Below are 19566 nucleotides of genomic sequence, written 5' to 3'. Positions count from 1 at the left end.
AGAGACTCTTTAAGCACGAAGAATGTAATTAACAAAAAATAAATAGTCAGTTTATAAAACAGTTGTTGCATGGGCATTTGTGTAACAGTCGGCCTCAGGACAACAGTTCAGAAGTCATTCCCTCCACCATCACGGGACAACAGTTTTGACTGTTACACAAATGCCCATGCAACAACTGTATACTGTTGATTTTGTCCTTTAATAACTAAAATGAAATTCAAGCCATGCGATGCTGGTCAAGTTTTAATTATTTTTTCTGAGTGTCCCACATACATAATATGATAGGAACTATGTTTGCAATTACGTATTCGTTGCACTTTAAATTTAAGTCACTTTCATTCGATAAAAAGGCACAAAAACAAACAAACCTTGTTCAACAGTGTTTAAAACATAATCAGTTTTAAATGATATTTTTTAACTTTTTCCAAAATTATATATTGTATACATACATGTTAATTTAGCCATGGAAGTTTTTCGCGAGTTGACTGAATGTTAGCGTTCAGAATGCTTGAAATGGTTCCCATAACAGTATTCTACAGAAAGGATCCTACGGCAGGGGTCAACATATTCAGACCAAAATAAAGAACAATCTTCCCATGTTGACATATCAAGTGTACGGGCGTACAGTTTAAACTGCTTCCATGGAATAACTTGCTACAATGAAGTACGTAAATTGAGTAGGCGACATGTTTTACTTTAATGAAAGCAGTGTATTGATACTACCATTAAAAAGTTGATAAATTGTGCTCCTCAAAAAATTATAAAGTTTGAGTTAAGCATTATTTTGTATTATTGACATAAGGAGGCATACAAGAATACCCTGATCCTTACATATGCCTAGATGCGCTATTTCAATCCTCGAATAATTTAAAGGTGTAAAGGGAGAGAACCACATATTCCGGTTTTGTTCAACGCTCACAAGAGTCGTTTATCTTGAGTCTATAAAATTAACATACACGTACGGCTTGGTTTAAAGCCGCACTCTCGCAGATTTGCCGTTTTTACAACTTTTTTATTTTTTTCTTTTGGAATGAGCAAATATTTGCGTAATTATCTGCAAAGCAGTGATAGAAGACTTCCGACAAAAGATCAGATCGCAGATTTTCATATTTCCGTTCGAAAATTGCTTAAACCGTTACTAACATTTTAAGAAACATGCATAAAACATCAATTTTTGAACTTCAATATAAAAATCTGCGATCTAATTTTTTGTCGACAGTCTTATATAACTGGTTTCCATGCAAATTCGCAAAAAAATGGCTCGTTCCAAGACAAATAATAATAATAATAAAATGTCAAAACTCAATAATTTTCCTTTCTCCATTAAAAAAATCACCTGCTTTATACCAGTTTAATGAGTTATTAATGATGATGTTACTACCTTAATATTTCTTTCTTTAATCAGTTTCAGTTTACTGTTTAAAGAGTATCGGAAAATATACGTGTATAACGTACGGTTTGAAAGGTTGAATTAGTCTACTTAAAAAAAACAAGGACAATGAGCAATGATAATTTGAGCAGCATTGAGGGAAAATGTCATCATTTCAGATTTCCTCAATTGTCTAAACTATCTTTCAGTTATGAGAAACATATTTGCATAGAAAATAGCGTAATTACACTACTGTTGATAAGTGTAGTTTGTCGGAGGTCAAATCAAGATCTAGACGCTGATTGGTCAGCCGGGTATCGACTGCCTTGTTTTACAGACAGGCCGCGTAATGTTAATTAGCACATGCACACGGTTTCCTGTGTTTGATTTTGAAAATGTACTCGGGAATAAACATTTACGAGGCACAAAAATGTACAAAGCAATAAAATATACTAGGCAATGAAAAATGTACAAGGCAATAAAATTATACTAGGCAATGAAAATATACTAGGCAATGAAAAATGTACAAGGCAATAAAATATACTAGGCAATGAAAAATGCACAAGGTAATAAAATTATACTAGGCAATGAAAATATACTAGGCAATAAAAAATACTAGGCAATGAAAATATACTAGGCAATAAAAATATACTAGGCAATGAAAAATGTACAAGGCAATGAAAAATGTACAAGGCAATGAAAATATACTAGGCAATGAAAATATACTAGGCAATACAAATATACTAGGCAGTGAAAATGTTCTAGGCAATAAAAATAAACTAGGCAATGAAAATATACTAGGCAATGAAAAATGTACAAGGCAATGAAAAATGTACAAGGCAATGAAAATATACTAGGCAATGAAAATATACTAGGCAATACAAATATACTAGGCAATGAAAATGTTCTTGGCAATAAAAATATACTAGGCAATGAAAAATGTACAAGGCAATGAAAAATGTACAAGGCAATGAAAATATACTAGGCAATGAAAATATACTAGGCAATACAAATATACTAGGCAATGAAAATGTTCTAGGCAATAAAAATGGAAATTATACTACTAATGAAAATGAAAATATACTTGGAGATGAAATGTTCTAGGCAATTAAACTGTACTAGACAATGAGAATGTACCGGCCTAGGCAATGAAAATATACTAGACAATGAGAATGTACCAGCCTAGGCAATGAAAATGTACTAGATAATGAGAATGTAGTAGCCTTGGTAACAAAAATGAACTAGACAATGAAAATGCAATTGGCAATAAGAATGTTCCAGCCGTGGCAATACAATGTACTAGACAATGAGAATGTACTAGACTAGGCACTGAAAATGTACGAGACAATGTTAATGTACTAGCCTAGGCAAGGAAAATGTACTAGACAATGAAAAAAGAAATATGCAGGAAATGAACGGTCCTAGGCAATGCAAATATACTAGCTTAGGCGATGAAAATGTACTAAACAATGGAAATGCACTAGCTTAGGCAATACAAACGTACCATACAATAAGAATTTACTAGCCTAACCAATGGAAATGAACAACGTAATGGGAAAGTAGTAGCCTAGGCAATGAAAAAGTACAAGGCAATGAAAATGTACTATCCGAGGTAATGAAATGTATTAGGCAATTGAAATGTACCAGGCAAAGAAAATGAACGAGGCAATGAAAATGCATCAGGTAATAAGAAGATACTAGCCTACGCAATGAAAAGGTACCAGGCAATGAGTATGTACTAGCCTAGACATTGGAAATGTACCAGGCAATAAAAATGTACTAAGCAGTGCAAATATACTAGCCGAGGAAATGCAAATGTAAAAGGCAATGAGAATGTACTAGCCTCGGCAATGAAAATGTACTACACAATGAAAATACGATAGCCTACGCAATGAAAATGTACCAGGCAATGAGAATGTACTAGCCTATGTTATGAAAATGTACTAGTCTAGGCAGTGAAGATATACCAGGCAATGAGAATGTACCAGCCTAGGCAAAGAAAATGTACTAGGCAATGAGAATGTACTAGGCAATGAGAATTTACTAGGCAATGAGAGTGTACCAGCTTAGGCAAAGAAAATGTACTAGGCAATGAGAATGTACCAGCCTAGGCAAAGAAAATGTACTAGGTAATGAGAATGTACCAGGCAATGAGAATGTACCAGCCTAGGCAAAGAAAATGTACTAGGCAATGAGAATGTACTAGGCAATGAGAATGTACTAGGCGAGGCAATGAAAATGTACTAGGCAATGAGAATGTACTAGGCGAGGCAATGAAAATGTACCAGGCAATAAGAATGAACTAGCCTATGTTATGAAAATGTACTAGTCTAGGCAGTGAAGATATACCAGGCAATGAGAATGTACCAGCCTAGGCAAAGAAAATGTACTAGGCAATGAGAATGTACTAGGCAATGAGAATGTACTAGGCGAGGCAATGAAAATGTACTAGGCAATGAGAATGTACTAGGCGAGGCAATGAAAATGTACAAGACAATGAAACATTACTAGTCAAGGGAATGCAAATGTACCAGGTAATGAAAATGCACTAAGCCAGGGAATGAAAATGTACCAGACAATTAAAATGTCCTAGCTTAGGCAATGAAAATGTACTAGCCTAGGCAATGAAAATGTACCTGGCAATGAAAATGTACTAGCCTATGCAATGCAAATGTACCCGGGAATGAAAATGTACTAGCCTATGCAATGAAAATGTACCTGGCAATGAAAATGTACTAGCCTATGCAATGCAAATGTACCCGGGAATGAAAATGTACTAGCCTATGCAATGAAAATGTACCTGGCAATGAGATTGTACTAGCCTAGGCAATGCAAATGTACCCGGCAATGAGAATGTAATAGGCATACAAAATGTTCGAGGCAATAAAAATGTACTATGCAAGGAGAATGTTCTAGCCGAGGCATTGCAAATATATAAAAGAATGAGAATGTACTAGCCGAGGCAATGAAAATGTACCAGACAATAACAATGTACTAGCCTTGGCAATAAAAATGTACCCGGCAATGAGAATGTACCATTTCTGTAGAATGTTAAATATTATAATTGTTTTTCCTAGTGATAAGATTTCTACTTTAAAATAAAGTTTCCCCCATCCTGCCATCGATATTATTGAACAGTTGTTACAGTTAAGTCGGTATAATAATTTTATTTTGATTCGGTGTTATTTAAACATTCTCAACTCATAAAAAATGACAAACTTAGCTAGTTTAAACCGTATTGAAAGTCTAACAAGGAATAAAAGAGTTGCTAGTTGTTTGATACATGTACATGCACTTATAATGCACACACAACAGGAATATTTATAAAACTCCATGTTTACAACTGAGGTGCACAACTGAAATAGGTGATATATACACCACAAAATGTTATTCCATTCACTTTATTGTTAATTCATCAGCATAAATGGAAGAATTACTGCTTTAAATTGATCTCATTTTTTTAAAATGAGGTTGTGTGAACAATATGGTTGCTTTTATTTAATGTATTTCCATACCTGCATTATTAAAGAATCTCATTTCGTGTTTAATTGTGTACTGTTAATTTGATTTTATTGTGTTATATTAACTTTTATTTCCTTTTATGTAATGCAATCTGTGAAAAACCTGGCCACAGGTGAAACTGATGTAATGCAAGTAATCCCATGCTTTCTACAAACCATATTGGTTTTATGTGTCAATGAACAAAGAGTATTAAAACCAAATAAAACCATATCCAACCTTAAAACATTTTAGTGTAGAAAAAACATGATTTCTCAAGTTAACAGCCGGGGAAATGGGCTGTGTTTTTACCTTCCAGGTGGCCCCGCAGTGCCGGGTGAATGCGGTTGTTTTGTCTTTGCAAAAAAATAGCGGGGAATGGGGCTTACCTAGGGTCCCTGGTGGCGGGGGCATTTGGCGGGGATTTTACCATATGTTCTTCCCCTTAGGGCCGAAAGTCAAAGTCCCCGCTATTCTCCGGACCTGGGGGTCGTGATTAAAATTGACTGGTGCATAATAATGCCAGAAGCAAGAATAGGAAATTATAAGTTTCTTGTTATTGAATAAATTCTGCAGCGTCTATATGAAGTTACGTGGTTTAAAAGGTCGTTGATAATCTTCTGATAATATTGGTGAAAAACATGATTGCCCGATTGTTCAGAACTTTGTTGTTAGAGAGTTAAAATGACAACATGACTGTAATATTTAATGTTTAAAATGATATGCATTGTGTAAAATGATAACAACAGATTTATTTACCTACAATAAAGTTTACCCCCTAAAAATCTTGGCTTTTAAGTTTTAAGTTAAAATTGGAAGCTTGCTAAATTTTATGGTCACAAATATTTATATTTTATTTCATATTTAATGTTAATGTTCATTTGTCACTATTGTTTTTGTTTGCATGTTTTTTTTTATTTACATATAAATGAATACATCTATTTCTTTTATTTCTTTTATTTTAAATAATAAAGTAGTTTTCTCTGCACAATTTTAAATGTATCCGCTTTTTGTGATATTTGAAATATTTCTAAATCAATATAAAGGTATAATGACATTATGAGTTTCTTAGTTAATATTAAAGGTATAAGCTCATGTTTTTGGACCAAAAATTAGCTTTCCCCGTAAATGCATCTGAACACTTATTTTATCATTAATTTTCTCTATGATACCGAAATTGCAATAAATGAAAAAAAAACCCATACAATTATAGTATTAAAAAGTATTTTGAATCAAGTGGGGTGCGAACCCACGCCTGTCAAGTCAAGAAAACATCTATTTGCTATGTTAAATGCATTATATTGATTTTTATTGTGTATATAATGTATGTGTCTTGATTATTGTGTTTGGGTTATTTCAGATAACCGTTCATACGTTCCTACGTTCATACGTTCCTTAACGTTTCTTAACGTTCCTTTACGTACAATAGCGTCAACATGTGTTCCATTACGTTCTGTTATGCTGACTGATTGACTTTTTGATTGTATGGAATAAATGTGAACGAGTATATTACAACGAGTTCCGGTTTATTATGTGAAAAAACAGATCCCGTGGTTTAGTGACTTTGAAACCGCGATAACCTTCACCACTAGGCCACCAGGACTAACACAATAATGGATATTTTTACCTTATAACAATAAAACATCATGAGATAATGTCAATGAACCAATCACGCAACAACAAAGCCGTTATTAAATGACCAATAACGTTAATTGTGGTCTTCATAGACGATATTTTAGCAAATATCAATATTTGCTGAAAGGTTGCAGCTTTAAGTATCTTAGTTTTAACAATCCTAATAATTTGCCACACTTAATTTCGTCATACAAAAAGTGCATTATACAAAAACATGAGCAAGTCCCTTTAATATGTTGAAATAAAATAACATCAGGCGTAGCTTTTACGAAGGTTAACCATTATTTTCATGTATTGGAGTTGTAAAGGAATTGAATTTAAGTTTGGTTAATGAAATGCCATTTTTAAAAATTAGTATCGCTCATTTAAATCATTAAACTACTGGCTGTGAAACATTGAGTGCAATTTCCTTGTGCATTTACAAAGTTGAAGTTCTTTTGTCTTGTTAAAGCTTTATAGTTTTCTATGTGCATTGTTTATTATTTTTGTTCTTATTTGATATACTTTTCACCATATCTGTTTTAAATATCTTGTCAAAACAGGAATTAAATTGAGTTGGAGCTTTAAGCGAAGAATTTGGTATAAAAGAATACAGTAAAATGAGTCCGTTGTTTGATAATACAAAAATGTCAAAAAGTACTAAAGTATTAACCAAATATACATGTTTCTTAACCCAACAATGCATTGATGTATGTTTTCTTTATGACAAAAATAGTCCTTTTGTTGGCCTAGCTGTTATGAGTATTTTTCTTTAATGCATAACCGTGGTCAATTAAACCTATTTGGCTAAATTTCATCTTGTACTTCTTCAAAATGAGTTTCTCCATGAAGAAATGGATTTGAAGTCCCCATAGTGTTCTTTATTTGAAGTAGTTTCATCTTATAGCTTCTTCAAAATATGTTTCGCCATGAAGAAATGGGTTTTAAAGTCTACAAAGTGTTCTTTATTTGAAGTAATTTTATTTTGTAGCTTTTTTAAAATGTGTTGCTCCATGAAAAAATAGGATTTGAAGTCTCCAAAGTGTACTTTATTTGAAGTAATTTCATCTTGTAGCTTCTTCAAAATGTCTCGGTTCATGAAGAAATGGGTATTTAATCCCCAAAGTGTCCCTAATTATGCCACCCCCCCCCCCCCTCTCAAAGAAGAGGGGGTATATTGCTTTGCACATATCGGTCGGTCGGTCGGTAGGTCGGTCGGTCCGTCGGTAGACCAAAGCTTGTCCGAGTGATAACTCAACAATGCCTGGACCTATGGTCATCAATCTTGACATGGAGGCTGATCATGACCAGTAGATGGCCCCTATTGAGTCATCGGGTCAAAGGTCAAGGTCACAGTGACCTTAAATGCAAACTCGACAATTCCTGGATTCATGATTATCAAACTTGACGTGAAGGTTGGGCCTGACCAGTAAATGACCCCTATTGATTTTGAACGCGAAAAGCTTGTCCTAGTGATAACACTTCAATGCTTGCACCCGTGGCCTTCAAACTTGATTTGGCGGGGCCTGACCAATACATGACCCTATTGATTTTAGGGGTTATCTGGTCAAAGGTCAAGGTCACAGTGACCTTGAAGGCAAAAAGCGGGTTTGTGTGATAACTCGGCAATGCCTGCACTCATGGCCCACAAACTTGACATTTAGGTTGGGGGGACCAGTAGATGACAGGTAGAGATTTTGAGTTCATAGAGTCAAAGGTCAAAGTCACAACTCATTGAGGTCATTAAAATTTAAGTCATATTTACTTTTTCCCTGCTGATAAGTGGATACATGTCTATCTGCAAATATTAGTCATCATCTGAACATGATTAAAAACTGTACCTACTTTCCTCGCACTTTGAACGGTCATAATCCTAAGACTGCCTCAAAGGCATCCGATGTTAATGATAAATCAGTTGTCATTTCAGTCCATGCATATTTCATTCAATTGTCCAAATTGTCCTGACAATACGGCGCTTAGGGAGGGGCATAATGTTTGACAACCATCTCTTGTTTCAAGTATTTTCATCTTGTAACTTCGTCAAAATGTGTCTCCATGGATAAATTGGGTTTGAACTTTGAAGTCACCAAAGGGTTGTATATTTTAGGTAATTTTATTTTGTAGCTTCTTTAAATTGTGTTGCTCCATGAAGAAATAGGTTTTGAAGTCCCTAAAGAGTTCTTTATTTGAAGTAATTTCGTCTTGTAGCTTCTTCAAAATGTGTTGCTCCATGAAGAAATGGGTTTTGAAGTCTCAAAGTGTTCTATATTTAAAGTAATTTCATCTTGTAGCCACTTCAAAATATGTTGCACCATGAAGAAATTGGGTTTGAAGTATCCAACGTGTTCTGTATTTGAAGTATTTTCATCTTGTATCTTCTTCAAGATGTGTTGCTCCATGAAGAAATATGTTTTGAAGTCCTCAAATAGGTTTGCTTTTTACAAACAAAAAAGGCTCATTATGGTCCTCAACACAAAAATATGTGAGTTCTTGTGGCTACAAAACATACTTTGTTAAGCTATCGCGTCTAAGTTTGTCTAAACTGTCTGAAATTATAGTCCATTCCGCATTTGTGATGGCGCTACATTGAATATTTTTAAAGCCATATACAATGTATATTAAATATTTAACCAGTGAATTTCTGATGCTATACATCCAATGATGTTGGTCGTAACCCCTCACCCCCTCCCTTTTGAGAACTGCTTATTTTAGCGAGGTATGGATACTGCTTCATTTAAGCGAGCCAAATATGTTGGGATTTCAACAAGATTAAAATAAGAACATATTTTAAAGTTGATACCCAGTAAATGTCAAATACGCAACCAAACTTAACTGGATCATGAGAATATGTTCTAAACAAACTGGTTTCAGAGAAGATTAATTATCTGATATAAGACCACTGGGGCATGATCTGACAAGGTAACAGACTTCATGGCTCTATGATAAGCGGTTGTACTGGTGTAGTTATCAATACTCAGTTGTAGTTTACAGTTTTCCTCGAATAATTGACAGTAGAGGATAATATTTTAACCACCGCTCGTGTACTCTGCAAAAATATCCCAAAATAAAAAAGTATGAATGATAAGTATTACAGAAACAAGAGGCAGGCATCAAAGAGTTTATTTACAAATATATCGAGACAGATTTGCCCTTAAGTATACAGTATTAAACGATGACAAACGTAATAACATAGAATATGTTATGCATGTGTTCGATAAATAAATATTAATATTCAGTATATAAATTTCAATATATAAATATCATACTCATATGAAAAAAGATGTGGAGCATTATGTACATAGCGTGAAGAGTCTTTAAATGGTGCTAATTTACCCACAATACAATATATATACAAATGCAATGTTCACATCACGCAATGCATTGTAAAACGGCCTTACAGAATAGACTAAAGCGGAACAAAAAAGCGAACAAGGAAACTCAATTTATTATCGAGATAGAAAGATTATTTACATTTGCAAGCAACTATATTTGTAACCATGATATCTATCACTAAAATATATATAAACAAATTATTATTATTATTATTATTATTATTATTATTATTATTATTATTATTATTATTACTATTATTGTAGTAGTAGTAGTAGTAGTAGTAGTAGTAGTAGTAGTAGTAGTAGTAGTAGTAGTAGTAGTAGTAGTAGTAGTAGTAGTAGTAGTAGTAGTAGTAGTAGTAGTAGTAGTAGTAGTAGTAGCAGCAGCAGCAGCAGCAGCAGCAGCAGCAGCAGCAGCAGCAGCAGTAGTATTTGTAACACCATTGTCCGGCTTTATGTACAAACGAGATCAAAGAATTTATCTACACATTTTCAATGCAAGATATATACATGTAAATACAAATGATTCGAATGTCGCATAAAAGTACGAAACGAATGATTATTTTCATTATTTCTTTTATTATTACCATTAATTATTATTATCATTATTATTATTATTATTATTATTATTATTATTAGTAGTATTTATAAGATTATTATTATTACTTATTATTATTATTATTATTATTATTATTATTATTATTATTATTATTATTATTGTAGTAGTAGTAGAAGTAGTAGTAGTAGTAGTAGTAGTAGTAGTAGTAGTAGTAGTAGTAGTAATAGTAGTAGTAGTAGTAGCAGCAGCAGCAGCAGCAGCAGCAGCAGCAGCAGCAACAGCAGCAGCAGCAGCAGTAGTATTTGTAACACCATTGTCCGGCTTTATGTACAAACGAGATCAAAGAATTTATCTACACATTTTCAATGCAAGATATATACATGTAAATACAAATGATTCGAATGTCGCATAAAAGTACGAAACGAATGATTATTATCATTATTTCTTTTATTATTACCATTAATTATTATTATCATTATTATTATTATTATTATTATTATTATTATTATTAGTATTTATAAGATTATTATTATTACTTATTATTATTATTATTATTATTATTATTATTATTATTATTATTATTATTGTAGTAGTAGTAGAAGTAGTAGTAGTAGTAGTAGTAGTAGTAGTAGTAGTAGTAGTAGTAGTAGTAGTAGTAGTAGTAGCAGCAGCAGCAGCAGCAGCAGCAGCAGCAGCAGCAACAGCAGCAGCAGCAGCAGTAGTATTTGTAACACCATTGTCCGGCTTTATGTACAAACGAGATCAAAGAATTTATCTACACATTTTCAATGCAAGATATATACATGTAAATACAAATGATTCGAATGTCGCATAAAAGTACGAAACGAATGATTATTATCATTATTTCTTTTATTATTACCATTAATTATTATTATTATTATTATTATTATTATTATTATTATTATTATTATTATTATTATTATTATTATTAATAAGATCTGGGTCTTAAATCTCGGGTAAAATGGTAAACAAATACTTTGTATCTAGCCTTGTATAGAAGTGAATATTATAAATCAGAAAACAATTGGTTAAGTCGGTTATCTAAACATGTTACACCCATGCGGTTTCAAAACCTGGTATGTACAATGGCATATGGATTAAAAAGATTATGGCAAGCAAACCCGTGGCCTCATCGAGTTCGGTTTTCTTTAAATACAATGTATTTTTGTGTTTTTCAGGACAAAGGAACTGCATTTGTTGAAACAAAACAAACAAAAACACGTTGTTTAAGGTTTCTTCAATATAAGGAAGTTATTCCATTTGCTTAATTTGCATTTTGTTGCACTACTGTGGCTTGACATTTTATAAAACTCGTGCAGGGTTATCTGGTCGTTTTTATGGTCAACTGAGATAAATGGTAATGTGCAATGAACATGGTACAAAGCTTTGTGATTAACAGATCAGAATGTGTTGACAAAATTGTGCTATATAGATAACAACCACAAATGAGTTCTTTGTCGAAAGATGATGGTTTTTGTTTCCTCTTGCTGCCTTCCTTTTCTTCCTCATGCTAGACCACGGCCTGTAAACGCCAGCTCCACCACTTTACGGTGGTGCAAAGAAAAAGAGCTGTCGACACTTCCGTGGTGGAGCTGTGCCCTATATATACATGGACAAACGTGAGTATGATTTATATTTTATTTGATAATTTCATTTAACGGACATGTTTCGAAAATCGGAGAATGCGGTACCGTGTAAGAACACTTCTACTGTAGGCTGGTTACTATTTCGTTTCAATATTGTGCAAACTGTGGTGCCAGGAGCTTTTCTCCCGAATCAGACTTGTGCATATTTTGAGATCTGATTGCATAGTAAGTACATTTCAGTGCTTACACACCCCGTAAGAACATTCTCACGCATGCAAACATAACAGTTATGCATAGTACCTATGCAGGAACACAACAAAACTAATAAGCACTTCTTAATAAGGAAAAATGCACATATTTATATAAGTGGTGGTGCTGTTGCCCTAGTGGTGGCGCTGTCGAGTAGTGGTGGCGCTATCGATTTTGTTTTGCGCATGAAGTAATATAAAAAGTTAACGCTTTTGGAATAAATACTAAAGTTGCTATGTTTATCATTCATTGGACATTATGCTGGTTATGCATACTACTTGCGGAAACAAAACGCGAATTATCTTAACCTTACTTAAAACGATTTCAAAAACAAACGGCTAGGTGCTGTTAATTTTACCATAGAACTATAAATATCTACCATGTGTGTCCGGTACGGATAGAAAAATCCGACCCGCAGCGTGACCGAAAGACGGATTTTTCGATCCGGACCGGAAAAACATGATTGATATTTTTTCTTGCAATTCTAAAATTATCAGTTTGTGTAAGAATTGACGTAGAAAACGCACTTTTGTACATTTTACCAAAAAGCGCGTTAAACCTTGTTTACTGACGTCATAAAGCGCAGTAATTCTAAATCACTATTAATGTCAAATAGTAACTATTTAAATCGCCTTTTTACGATTATTCATGATCTATTTTAAATCAATTGCATACTTATTTATTTTTTGATTTCGCTTTATTGAAATGAAATAATGTACTTTTCATAAACCATACAATAAAAGAAATAAGAAGAAGCGCGTTGTTGCGCGTAACTCATCTTACATGGGGGTGTAAGGTGCGTTTTTCCAGCACTGGTCAAATGACCGAAAACACACGTCCGGTATGCAAGAATACCTCCCTCATAACCGGACACACATGATAGATACTTATAGTTCTATGGTAAAATTAACAGCACCTAGCCGTTTGATTTCGAAATAGTTTTAAGTAAGGATAAGGTAGTTCGCGAAGAGTTCTGTTTCCGCAAGTAGTATGCATACCAGCATAATGTCCAATGAATGATAAACATAGTAACTTTTGTATTCATTCCAAAAGCGTTAACTTTGTATAATATTTTAAGCGCAAAACATACTCGATAGCGCCACCACTACTCGACAGCACCACCACTAGGGCAACAGCGCCACCACTTTTATAAATATGTGCATTTTTCCTTTTTAAGAAGTGCTTATCAGTTTTGTTGTGTTCCTGCATAGGTACTATGCATAACTGTTATGTTTGCATGCGTGAGAATGTTCTTACGGGGTGTGTAAGCACTGAAATGTACTTACTATGCAATCAGATCTCAAAATATGCACAAGTCTGATTCGGGAGAAAAGCTCCTGGCACCACAGTTTGCACAATATTGAAACGAAATAGTAACCAGCCTACAGTAGAAGTGTTCTTACACGGTACCGCATTCTCCGATTTTCGAAACATGTCCGTTAAATGAAATTATCAAATAAAATATAAATCATACTCACGTTTGTCCATGTATATATAGGGCACAGCTCCACCACGGAAGTGTCGACAGCTCTTTTTCTTTGCACCACCGTAAAGTGGTGGAGCTGGCGTTTACAGGCCGTGTAGACATGTGTCTGAACTTTGGTAAACTGGGCCAGATGTACATTGAACTTGGAAGTTTAAGGGCAACTAAGACTCACTGCTTTTTGTGAAAATGGAAACGAAATAAACTAAATAATAGTGTCTCAAATATTTGAAATATTTTTTTCCATCAATAATAACATCGATGGTATATTGTTTATATCTGATATCTATTCTTTAATATGTGTTATTTAATAGTATACTATATACTTTGAACAGAGATACAATTAAAAAGGTTATATTTATCTTTAATGAAAAAAACCCTGATAACTTACACCGACATGTTTGGAATCACTGTGATTTTTTTTAATTAATTATTATTTTATTTTTTTAATTCAAATTAAATTTGTTTTAGAACCATCCCAGCCGGGAATCGTCGGCAGAGCAGATATGCCCTGAATTGTTATATTCCTCAAAACAATTGCCGTTTATTAATAGGAGTAATATCAAAATAGAAAAACAAAACAACGTTATTATAAATATTGCTTGTACTTCGTCGTATAAGTGAGTTCTATTTCAGTATATAGCACCTTGCGAGAAATGCGTGAACAATGCCGACACTGTTATGAAAATTGTTTTATGGAATAAAAGTCCTTGTTTAACATCTTTAAAAGTGGGTTACCTGTATCACCTGATGACAAAATGTCAAGTCATGGAAATAAAAACAAACAACAAGGAACAAGGACATTTTAATGCAAAGTCACGTTCTTCATTTTCATTGGTTACTTTTGAGTCATTTGTTTCTATAAAATGAGAATCGCTATCCAAACGAACAAACACCAACTGTCCGAGAAAGACATTGTTTGAGAAAGATACTTCACACGAACAAATGTGAGTACTTAAATAGATTTATTTTATTTTATTTCAGTTAATGATTCATGTAATTATGATACATTGTTTAAAGCAATCACACATACGATATTGTATTGCTTTTAAGTAATATTTAAAACAAATGTCTTTATATAATATAACGTGCTTACGGTTTCTGAACAAAGATGATTTAACTTGACTTTTATTTACTTATTGCGAACAAATCATAAGGCGATTGCATTTGCGAAACTATTAGGTTGCATGTAACGTTAGATACAAACATTCTGTATGGTGTTATCATTTTTATTTATCATACAAATTAAAAATATGCTTTGATGACGGCTGAAGAAGAGAAGCGAGGCCTTTACAGAAATGTTTTTAATTTATATAATTTCTCAAACAGTGCAAGATGACTTCTCTGACATTTGCAATGGTTGTGATTGTGGCCACATTTGGAATTCAGTCTGCGTTTGGCTTCAAAGATGTATGTATACTCGCGAATGTTTTCACCACTTATATGTTGTTGTACACTTCATGTTTTAAAGTTTAAATTTTCGTTTACGATACTTCAAAGTTATAACTAATTTGCATGTTTTGATTATTGCTTAAAGACTGGTTACAAATGATGTTTTACCTTCTTTATGCTTTAAGGGAATCCGCCAAAACATGACAAGAAACGACATTTATTCCGATAGACTTAACCCGCAGTGTACTATAGGAATATCGATACATATTTAAATCGACAAAAAAGAGCACAAAACATTTACTTTTGCAAAATTACATACAATAAACTGTGTATCGGTGCAACTTTTACAAAAATTAATAAATTAATTATTGAAATACTATCCGAAACAACTAAAAATGCTTTGGCTTTTTTCATTTCTAAGTTATTTATGGTAATTTAACTCAACTTAATCTCAATATGATTCACTTCACAGGCGTTGATCAAGTTTACCAGGGACACAAACTTGGAGAACAACATCGTAACCCTCTATAATAGGGACGGCAAAAGGGGCAATGTTGTTGTGGTGGAAATACGGAACAAGGATGACAATTCATTCACCAGAATTGTAACAATACACGACAAGGCATGTACAGTATATATTTTCTTTCTGCACACTTTATTGCACTGTATACTCTTTTATTAAAAACAGCAAGTATATCAGGGAGAAATATCACGAACATACTCAAGTCAAATCTCTATCCCATTGTCAACTCTTTTCACGACATAAAAGCATACAAAGACGATTCCAACGTTTTGGTCTTAACGTGTTTTCTCGTACAATTTGTTGATATAAACCTTTGTCAATAATACAAAGAAAAACTTTTTCTAGAGCGAATTGCTAATTTAACTATGATTAGTACTCAATTTTTTGGTAATATTTGATTATTTTTCTGTTGAAAATTAACCAGAATGCAGTTCCAAACGTGTAAAAACATAGTATTTAACTGATTATTAAAACCTTTTGATGATATGTGTTAAAGAAGGTTGAGATTGAGAGTCCGCTTAAGTTATTTCGTGATATTGGGGCTGTGCCCAGGTTTCTCGAAAAATGTTAAGCGTAATCAGCTGAAGTACCTTATATCATTTAACTGAACTTTAGATTTAACTTTATATTTTTCAAAAGATGTTAATCGTGACTATCTTAAATATATCTTCCTTCCATAGTGTTAAAAGTACTTAAAGAGAAACTATAACACAATGTATACGTAAATGAAAAAGTGTTTTTTGTAACTTATCATCGTGTTAGGGACTTGTTCGAGTAATTACTCAAAATTATTGAATATTGAACATTTTTTTACAATCTTGGATATGTCATTCATGGGATAAGTATAATCCATAGAATATAGTCTTTTACCGTTTATACTAAAAATATATCGTATGCATACATGTACATTTTCTGAAAAGTATTTTTGTTTTTGGTTATCTAAAATACATTTGTTATTCCAGAACGTCGTGATATCTGTCAGCAAAAGCATGTGTCTTGTGTCAAATACGGATGTACGTATTAATGTTTTTCTATTATTTTAATGGTTTTGTTTTTCATCAATATATTTGCGTTAGTCAATTTTATATTTATGCCTTTGCAAATATTGCATTTCACCAAAATTATTAGTTCGGGCATGAACTATGACGGATATGACGTTTATGTGTTCAATTGTTTCACTTTAGCGATGTTCTAAATTTCTTTTTTTCTTAATCGATATCTTTAAAGGAAAAAAATAAAGGTAATTTAAAGTCAATATATATTTTGAGGTTTTGCATCGGCAATTCAGTAATTTTATGTAAATTTCGAAATACAATTATTGAACTAATCCTTGATTGTGGTTGATCTGGTTCTATGAATAGTAAAGCAATATTTGTTTTTAATTAAAATGCCAATAACGTTATAACTGTCAACAAACATACTTGAATTAACAAAGTATATGTTTTTGTTTCAAATGATGTACCTTCATGCCATGTTCGAATTACTACCATGCAAGTTCCGAACTAAAAGTTGTCTGTACGTTTATCGGAGGTTATTTCCAAGGCTTAATGAAACACTTTTTACCTCATTGTTAAAATTTGTATTATGTAATTGTGTTAGGCAAAGCAAGAGGACAAACAAGAGGGCAGCTGTAGTGAACTTGTCAGAGTGCCGAGGGATGATGTGACGCGAGAAGTTGACAATGAATGCGAAGGCCTGGATGTGTACGTTGAGCGATCGAAACAATGCAATGGTATTTGTTTACGTTTTAGCGCGTCTGTTTTTCGAAGAAAAGTTCAAGAGCCAATATTTTATAAGTCTGGTTATAGATAAAATTCATCTTAAGTATGCACAATAAACAGAGCCTACATACAGATATGCGATGATACTATGTATACATAATCTGTAGATGTGTCCATAAATGTTGCATGAGAAATGACGACCGAGTGTTAGCACATCGGCTTGTGATGTTCTTTTAATTCATTTTTGTCTGAAGAAATTAAACTGAAGCATACCAATATGAGAACAAATATGTTATAGAAATTTATGTACATTCATCTTTTTCAGCTGTGAGCATGGTAACTTGCAAAAAGGTGTATGTTTGGACATGCGGGGTCTGTTCTTCTAATGGGTTTTATTTCGAGTGCTGTTATTATAAAGAATATCTGGTTTGTTCATAAAAGGCTTAATGCCTTGCAGTACTGGATATATTGGAAAACAGTGTTTGCCTTGGCGTGTTTAAATGAACTTGTTTTCAAAGTTAATTCTGTTCATCTTTTAAGAAAGATTCAATATAGTCTAGTTATCTAGTTTATAGCGAAGATTTACAGAGTAACCAATATTTTTAAATCGACGATTTTAAGTGTATATACAATAGGAAACCTTTTGGCACAGCAGTTCTGTTTGTCAAAAACTATACTAATGTATTACATTCGAATAATGGCAAACAATTTAAATGTAATGATTTATTACTCATTAACCAATTACATCCGCTACGATTTCTTGAAACCTCCCTTCCCGAAAAATCTCTTATATCAGGTTCAAGCTGATCAAACATGTTTTGTTTATTTTGTGTAGTCTCATTTTAAAGAGTTAGGAGACTTTTAATGGTAACCACAATCACCTATTTATTTATTTTGTAAAATCAAATTTAAGTATATAATTTGGCTAAGTGAGATAAGATTTGCTTAAGCTTGATTCGCTTCGAGGTTTCGAGTAATTGGGGCCTGCATATTAAATGTATTATTCTCATTTATATAATCTACGACACAATTTACCTTTACACTATTGCTACTTATATATTATATTCAAAGTAAAACAACAGTATCGATCTCAGTTATAAAATTATTTCTTTTATATAGTATACTGGTACCCGGCTCAAGTATGTAATGTTGTAAGCATTCTTCTACATTATATTTAAATTCACTATGTACCATTTTCTTTCGTTATTTTACAGTTTCAATGCTCATTATTAACATATTTACTATCTTAAATAAGTACTGGTTACACGAGGTCTAAATAACGGCAATTGTTCGCCGTATAGAATGAGATCTTTTCAGAACGACATCATTGTTTTTTACCGATATGTGTATTTATTATTTAACCATCAACCATTAAACGAATTAGAACATACACAATAGTTTATCAAAGACAGTGTAACGATAATAGCTCTATTTGAAATAGGTCGAAACGAACAGTGATCAAAATTATTACATTTTGATATTATTGGTATTTGTGATTTTTTGGCGAATGAACAAAAGAATATTAAATTAATAATACACATATTACAAATGATTACATTATTTTGGATGTCAATTAGGTTACTTTCTCTTTTCTTTTCTTTTTTGTATTAAACGAAAGTTTTACAACCTTTAAAGTTGTATATTGACTTTATCAACTCCTTTATTTAACACAAATCTGTTATATAACAAGTGTGAAAGAAATAAAATCCTAACATGCACTGAAGGCTTGTTATTCTTTTACCCTTTGAGTGAATACCGGAAACCACACAGAACAGAACAGACATTTTATTATGACTTGTACAGCGTACATCGACTATAAAACATGCATTGTTCATAACTTCTTAGACCATGTCCACGTGTATAGAAATCATGTTCAAGTGAATGATATATAACGTTTATAATTGGAGGTCGATCTGGAACTTTTATCATTCAATGGTTATTTGAATGTAAATCTTTTTTATGGAAATCACTTTAATTTTCATCGCACGTGTTACCTTGTTAATCACGTGACTCAATACCACACGTGCTCGATGCACACCTCCAGCAATTATGTTAATATGAGATTAGCGCATTAAGAACTCCTCGGCCATTTTAAATCTATAACAACCTCGGATATATGCCGGTACATCAGTAGAAGTAGTTCGTCAAATTTTAAATAACGGTATTAATTATTAGTAGTGTTTTAACGTGTATTCTGTATCATTAAATTTAAATTGATT

At 32.8% G+C, this 19566-nt stretch overlaps 1 protein-coding gene across 1 annotated transcript; it reads left to right on the top strand.

Annotated features, from left to right (window-relative positions):
- Positions 1–14580: 14580 nt before the first annotated feature.
- Positions 14581–19065, top strand: LOC128241415 (uncharacterized). Its single transcript, XM_052958335.1, has 6 exons — positions 14581–14658; positions 15041–15121; positions 15576–15725; positions 16589–16639; positions 17226–17358; positions 17673–19065. Exons 2-6 carry the CDS (start codon positions 15047–15049, stop codon positions 17783–17785), a joined length of 522 nt encoding a protein of 173 aa, XP_052814295.1. The 5' UTR covers positions 14581–14658; positions 15041–15046; the 3' UTR covers positions 17786–19065.
- Positions 19066–19566: the final 501 nt, after the last annotated feature.

Source organism: Mya arenaria, chromosome 7, assembly GCF_026914265.1.
Source record: "Mya arenaria isolate MELC-2E11 chromosome 7, ASM2691426v1".
In the NCBI taxonomy this organism is placed as follows: domain Eukaryota; kingdom Metazoa; phylum Mollusca; class Bivalvia; order Myida; family Myidae; genus Mya; species Mya arenaria.
Note: the sequence above shows the minus strand (reverse complement) of the source record. Positions and strands in the feature narration are given on the sequence as shown.